This window comes from Pelophylax lessonae, assembly GCF_965119305.1.
Source record: "Pelophylax lessonae genome assembly, chromosome: 2".
Lineage (NCBI taxonomy): Eukaryota > Metazoa > Chordata > Amphibia > Anura > Ranidae > Pelophylax > Pelophylax lessonae.
Window position 1 is genome coordinate 483,269,953 of NC_138769.1, and position 7,616 is coordinate 483,277,568.

A 7,616-nucleotide genomic window follows, 5' to 3' on the forward strand; every position below is an offset into this window, starting at 1 on the left:
GACATTAGTTACTACTCCTCTGCAGTATAAAATCAGACAGCACCAGGACACCAGTTACTACTCCTCTGCAGTATAAAATTAGGCAGTGCCAGGACACCAGTTACTACTCCTCTGCAGTATAAAATTAGGCAGTATCAGGACATTAGTTACTACTCCTCTGCAGTATAAAATTAGGCAGTGCCAGGACACCAGTTACTACCCCTCTGCAGTATAAAATCAGGCAGCGCCAGGAGACCAGTTACTACTCCTCTGCAGTATAAAATCAGGTGCCAGGAGTCCAGTTACTACTCCTCTGCAGAATAAAATTAGGCAGTGCCAGGACACCAGTTACTACTCATCTGCAGTTTATAATCAGGCAGTGCCAGTGCACCAGTTACTCCTCTGCAGAATAAAATCAGGCAGTATCAGGACATTAGTTACTACTCCTCTGCAGTATAAAATCAGACAGCACCAGGACACCAGTTACTACTCCTCTGCAGTATAAAATTAGGCAGTATCAGGACACCAGTTACTACTCATCTGCAGTATAAAATCAGGCAGTGCCAGGAGACCAGTTACTACTCCTCTGCAGAATAAAATCAGGCACTATCAGGACATTAGTTACTACTCCTCTGCAGAATAAAATCAGGCACTATCAGGACATTAGTTACTACACCTCTGCAGAATAAAATCAGGCAGTATCAGGACATTAGTTACTACTCCTCTGCAGAATAAAATCAGGCAGTATCAGGACATTAGTTACTACTCCTCTGCAGAATAAAATCAGGCAGTATCAGGACATTAGTTACTACTCCTCTGCAGAATAAAATCAGGCACTATCAGGACATTAGTTACTATTCCTCTGCAGTATAAAATCAGGCAGTGCCAGGAGGCCAGTTACTACCCCTTTCCAGTATACATCTAGCAGTGATTTATTATGCTCGGTGGTTCTTGGTTAAACTCGCACTTGTGGTCACACTTGTAATTGTTTATGCGCCTTCAGCTATCTAAACAAACCGTAATTAGTGCGGTTTCTGATCATGCTTTTATTTACAGATCAATGTCTTTCTATTATCAAGGACTATCTCTCTATTATCTATTAGCTTTGTGTCTATCTGCTTCCTGGTTATCTCCATCTCCTCTTGGCGGGGAATGATCCAGCCAGCCATGGTTTGGTGGGTGTCTGCTCTTGTCTCCCCTAGATGTGACATCAGAGCAGCCAGACCAAGGCGTGACTCTGCCCACAGTGGGCTCCAGGTTGGGCGTTGTGGAAGTCTCCATTTCTGGAACTCGCTGAGCTTTGCCGGGGTTGGAGGCACATCAGAGCTCTTATTGCATTGTGCTGCTATGGGTGCGGCTTTGTTTTCATTAATGTGCAATAGTATCCCCCTCATAGGATTGATCAGCACTATAAATAAAGAGTCGTGTACACTGGCAGCTAACATTACATCACACAATAATATGCGGGATGGATGGATGGATGGATGGATGGATGGTGAAGGGTACTGCTAGTCCCAGTTACAAATTATACAGACTTGTGTGGAAATACAGTTTAATAATGAGGGGCTTTTAGAATAGCAGAAATAACTGATACAGAGAGAATGAAATGCCTCCACAATCATGTTCTGATCACCATACTACCTTGTGTATTTATTGTGCCTAATTTTCCACCTGGTGTATCAGATGACTGATCCCAGATTTCCTCCATATAAACAGGTATTTTAGTGACTGTTGGGCTGTGTATATATACACAGGTGTGTGCTATGAATGGAATTTATATATCTATATTTACTTATAAAAAAATAGAGGTTGGTCAATGGAGCTCGTACACTGAATCTCTAAATATGCCAATGCTGCCTGTAGGAAATATTACATAGAAAGAAATGTCAGCACTATGCACAAATCAAATTCCCAATTTTCTGAGTTGAATACATTTATTACACCTTACAGTCTACCGGACCATATGTGCTATTAAACGATCTCATACATCCTCTTTCGTTGAACACATTATAATACAATGTTGTAAAGATTTAGCAATATGCTGTTTCAATTGGCCCCTGATCTCTATACAATTCTATGACATGATTTGTATCCCCTTACAGCAGTACACGTCTAGGGTGTCACCAGGAAATGAATGGGCTGTGGATTTGTTTTTGCGTGGAGCCCTTTTTTCCTATGACAGGGAGATAAAAGCTGGGAAATCGATGGAGAGCTTCATGTGCCCAGAGCTGCAGCCAGAGGGGTAGGAGGGGCGGAGCTTGTGATTGGCAGGAGAGTTGGGAACATGTCTCCAGTGTTTGCAGCCAATAGGAGAGCGGGCAGAGCCTGGCCGGGCAGCTGTTAAAGGGGGCGGTGGTGAGTACGGTCGGCAGTCCAGTAAGAGAGTAGAGCAGACAGCAGAGGAGGGGGGTGTCATCGGGGGAAAAAAAAACAACTATAAAAAAAAAAAACACAACACAAAACATAAAGCCGCCAGCACAACAAAAGCCCCACACTAACCACATCTACTGAATAGAAAAGCAAACAAAAGCGACGGGAAGGAGGAAAAGTGTTGTTCGGACATTGATGAGCTGAGGATCGGCCGATTCCCTTGCATTACTTGGCTGACTGGCTGGCTTGTGAGCTGCTCCTTCCACGTTGTGTGCTATCACTTTTCTTTTCTGCTTGTTTGTGTTGTTTCCCCTCCCCCTCCTCCTAGGACCCCTCCTCCTCTGACAGCCCTCCTCCCACCACCCAGAGCAGCAACTTAAAGAAAGAAGAAGAGGAGAGAGAGGAGCATCTGCCGCCCGATCGTTCATCTGGGGGGAATCTGAGCCGACTAAGGAGGGCCATTTGGAATGATGATGATGATCCCATTGCATTGAGTTCAGGACATTGGCCATGGACAGGCTCCTGTGATCTGGCTGTGCAGCCCAGTTTTTAGCTCTCCTTGGATAATATCCATTTGATTGTTCAGCTGTATCTGATCTCCTTTGTAAAGTCTCCATCGTCCTGATCCAAGACAGGTGACTGCCACCCTCCCCCCTATAGACTGTGGGAGATGTTGCTGGACGCCGGCCCTCAGTTCCCAGCCCTGGGTGTGGGCACCTTTGCCCGGCATCACCACCATCATCATCACCATCACGCCGCGGTGGCGGCAGCGGCTGCTGCGGCCGCAGAAATGCAGGAGAGGGAGCTGAGCCTGGCACAGAACAGCTTCGTGGAACCGGCGCACATGGGGGCTTTCAAGCTGAACCCTGCGGGAGGCTCTGGAGGGGGTAGCGGTGGAAGCAATGGAGGTGGAGCCGGCTCGGCCGGAGTGGCAGGGGGCAGTGGACCTCATGACTTGTCCCCGCCGGGGCAGAGCTCAGCCTTCACTTCCCAGGCGGGGTACCCAGCGTCTGCCCTGGCTCCGCATGCCGCCTACACTGGCGCCGCGTTCAACAGCCCCCGAGACTTCTTATTCCGCGGGCGAGGCTTTGCAGAGGGGGCAGCCGCTGCAGGAGGGGGCCAGCATGGCTTATTTGGGCCCCCAGCAGGCAGTCTGCACCATCACCCCCACCATCACCAACTACCACATGGGGAGCACCCACAGAGCCACCTGCTGTTTCCCGGGATCCATGAGCAGCATGCTGCAGCCTCCCAGAACGCTCTTGGTGGACAAATGAGACTGGGTCTGCCCGGAGAGGTGTTCGGCAGGACGGAGCAGTACCGCCAGGTGTCCAGCCCCAGAGGGGACCCCTACACTGCCGCACAACTGCACAACCAGTATGGCCCAATGAACATGGGCATGAACATGGCTGCACACCACCATCATCACCACCACCACCACCCGGGGGCCTTCTTCAGGTACATGAGACAGCAATGCATCAAGCAGGAGCTCATCTGCAAGTGGGTCGACCCCGAACAACTCAGCAACCCTAAGAAAAGCTGCAATAAGACATTTAGCACCATGCACGAGCTGGTCACCCATGTGTCTGTGGAACATGTCGGGGGCCCCGAGCAGAGCAACCACATCTGCTTCTGGGAGGAGTGCGCCAGGGAGGGAAAACCATTCAAAGCCAAATACAAACTGGTCAACCACATCAGAGTTCACACTGGGGAGAAGCCTTTCCCATGCCCCTTCCCTGGATGTGGCAAGGTCTTTGCCAGGTCAGAAAACCTTAAAATCCACAAAAGGACTCATACAGGTAGGTTCCCTCATAAAACCTCTACTTACAGTTCCTTATGCTAACAAAAAAATATATATTGCCACAAGTCTACTGTATATCTAAAGAACATTGCTACATAGGATGGTCTTTAGATATATATTATTCCAAAGTGTACAGCTTAATCCTACCTGTACTTACCTGCCATGATGGCCTGGTGATAATTCATGGGCTAACTATTTATGTGTCTGGGATTGCCAACCTTTAGTTTGTTAATATAAATTCCTGCAGTTTCGATTTAGTAATTAAAAAAAAAAAATCTGATTCCTCCTTTATGTAGGCACCACCTAATGCTAATTATTTCTTTATTCCTGTTTTGCCATGTGAATGACAAGATCTTATGTTCTCTATAACCACACTAGTGAAAATAATGGGTTTCCCATATCCAGCTTTATTAATGGCTGTATGTATATGGATTTTTTAAGCTGAGAAAAAAATGTATTTTGGTATATAGAGATTAAAAAAGTATTATGCCTAAAATTTAATTTAATTTAAATTTGGGGTGTAAATAATAATAATAAAAAAAAATATATATATATATATATATATATATATATATATATATAAATATTATGGTGCGTGCATATACATACACCCAATAATAATAATAAAAAAAAAAATATATGAATGTAAATATGTGAGTAGACGTGTATGTATGTATGTATGTATGTATATATATAATGTATAGGTATTTTACAAATATTTGCATTCAAATAAAAGTGTGGGTGTGTTATAATACACCCGCACTTTATTTAAATGTGTGTGTGTGTGTATATGTATGTATGTATGTATATATATATATATATATATATATATATAAATGATTGTGTGTGTGTACTGTATATACAAATTTAAATTCAAATAACAGTGGGCAAAAATAAACTATTATTTGATGCTAATTTTCCCTTGGTGGAATTTTCTAAATATCGATGCCATTTTCAGGAATTCTCTATCGAGTTTATTTTTGTATGAATTTTTAAAGCCGATATCACACCTTTTTTCGGGCAGAGTGTCTGTAAACATTTTGCTATAAGGAAAATAAAAAGACATGTGAGGCCGATGTGTCGAGATTGATTGTAGGTGTGAGACAAGATTTAACAAGGTTTAAAATAAAGGGCATTTCTTAGCATGGAAAGTCTACGTTTTAAACTCGTAGTATCTGAACAGATGTCGCTTAAAACAATTTAGGTGCTAATGGAATTTAATGCTAAGTGGATTCCCTCCAAATGGAGGATATTTGAGTTATCACACCTCTAAATTGCTCCAAACAACATAACATTTGGAAATGTAGTGAGAGGGGGAAGGGACTGGCTGTGAAAATCAAATGAAGGCATTTTAAATATGTTTAGCCCTTTACAAGGCGCTTGTTTACCCCACCTGGGAGCATCAGCAGAACAATCTCCTCCTAAACTGTTTGCAAATGAATCAACAATTAGCATCTATTTCCAAACTGATGGGGAAGGGAATTCGACCTTGAATTCAACTTGTATCGTTTACTAAACTGCTTGAGGAAATGAGCCTGCAGTATTACATCTGTGTGCTTTGGTTTCTGAATTGTAAAGTAGCCTTCGGTTATTTCAGTAGTGTGGACGTGTGTATAATGGCTGAATTGTTTATTTTCAGGGGAGAAGCCTTTCCAATGTGAATTTGAAGGATGTGACAGGAGATTCGCGAACAGCAGTGACAGAAAGAAGCACATGCATGTTCACACTTCGGATAAGCCCTACCTGTGCAAGATGTGCGACAAATCGTACACTCACCCCAGCTCTCTGCGGAAACACATGAAGGTAAGGGCCTGCCTCATCCACCAGCACACTGCCCTAATTCTGCTCATCCCCTATACAGTCTTTACTCCAAAAGATACATCCATTCATAGCTAGTAGTGTCACCTATTCTGATTCAGCGGTAAATACATGATTTCCTTGTTTTCGTGCAATTTTTCTGAACCCACACTAACGAGCTTCTATTCCTTCTCTTCTAGGTGCACGAGTCTTCTCCTCAAGGTTCAGAGTCGTCTCCAGCTGCCAGCTCCGGCTATGAGTCTTCTACCCCCCCAGGCCTGGTGTCACCCAACACGGAGACACAAAGTACCAACCTGTCCCCCGCGGGGGCCGCAGTGTCTGCAGTGCACAGTGTAGCCAGCGGCGCCGCAGGGCCCCTGTCGTCAAATTTCAACGAATGGTATGTGTAGGGGCCACCGCTGGCTCTAGTGGGACATTTTGGAGGCCACCAGAGACAATGCAGCACTCAACATTCACCAGCTACTGTTCTAACACAACCAAGTGGACATTCCTGGGAAGGATTATACTGCACAATCCTATAAAAATGAGAGTGAGAGAGAGAGAGTGTGTGTGTACCCGATAAAAAATCTATTTATTCTCCCATCCTTCTACCCCAAAGAAGAGCAAATGATTTTACTCTGCCCACTCCCCTCCATTTTTACCCCTCTCATGCTGTACATAGTTCACTTTTCTCTTGGTTGAGATGAAGAGGACATTTTAATCTATTTGTTGTATAGCGGTTTTATCCGGTTGTATATACAGTTTCACATAAGTGCAGGACTTTTATCTTAATTCATCTGTCTACAAATACAGCGAAGGAGGGGTTTTTCCCCTGGTTTTTATTTTTTTTCTTTTATATTCCTTTGTGTATTGTGCTATTGGTATTGTGTCTTTTTTTTTTTTTTTTTTTCTAGAAGAAACATGATTGTAAATATTCATGCAACTGGGCTGGGAAATAATAAAACTCCGTGCCAAAGTCTCTCCTGTGTTTTTTGGAGTTCCAGAAGGCAGTTTATTACACAGGCTTGTGAATGTCATTTTCTGTTTTCACGTGACGTTTTCTGTGCTTCTCCAGTTCAGTTTGTTGGTGCCTGTTTGAGACCCGTAGGGAAGGGGGGATTCAACGTTGTGCAAGTCCTTCCTCCTGTAAATAGTCCTTACCATATTTATCCATTTGTAATTAAATTATGGCATTAACTTGCTACAGAGGAAACACTATTTATAAAAAAATGTTTCTTAATTATAAATATGTACAATTGTGAGCATAAATTGTTCTCAGATTTTTTTTTTTCTTATTTAAAGTGGTTTCATCCTTTCTGTGACTTGTTTTGAGAGTAAATGCATACAGACCTATAATAAATTGTGTTGAAACTGCATGTATGATTCAGTCTGTGTCCAGGGTGTAAAAAATGTGAGCTTACAAGAATTGTCATCTGCTATTCTAACAAATCAAAGGATTCCAGAGATTGAAGAGAGACGTGGGTAATAAAATATATTAGCAGGAAAACACTGTCAATTTCATTGCCTGACCTCTCTATATTTTAATATAAAAGGATGTTAAATGGCTATTAAATATGCTATTTAAGGAAATAGTTTAATGCTCTTGCTTATTCTGTGCTGAAGGCGATTCACATTAATTAAGCAACCATCAAATTGAAATGATACAGCA

At 43.1% G+C, this 7,616-nt stretch overlaps 1 protein-coding gene across 1 annotated transcript; it reads left to right on the forward strand.

The window, feature by feature from the left end:
- The first annotated feature begins 2,367 nt into the window (after positions 1-2,367).
- Positions 2,368-6,852, forward strand: ZIC2 (Zic family member 2). Its single transcript, XM_082245402.1, has 3 exons — positions 2,368-4,148; positions 5,790-5,953; positions 6,148-6,852. The coding sequence occupies exons 1-3, from the start codon at positions 3,020-3,022 to the stop codon at positions 6,355-6,357; spliced, it is 1,503 nt and encodes a 500-aa protein (XP_082101528.1). The 5' UTR covers positions 2,368-3,019; the 3' UTR covers positions 6,358-6,852.
- The last annotated feature ends 764 nt before the right edge of the window (positions 6,853-7,616 follow it).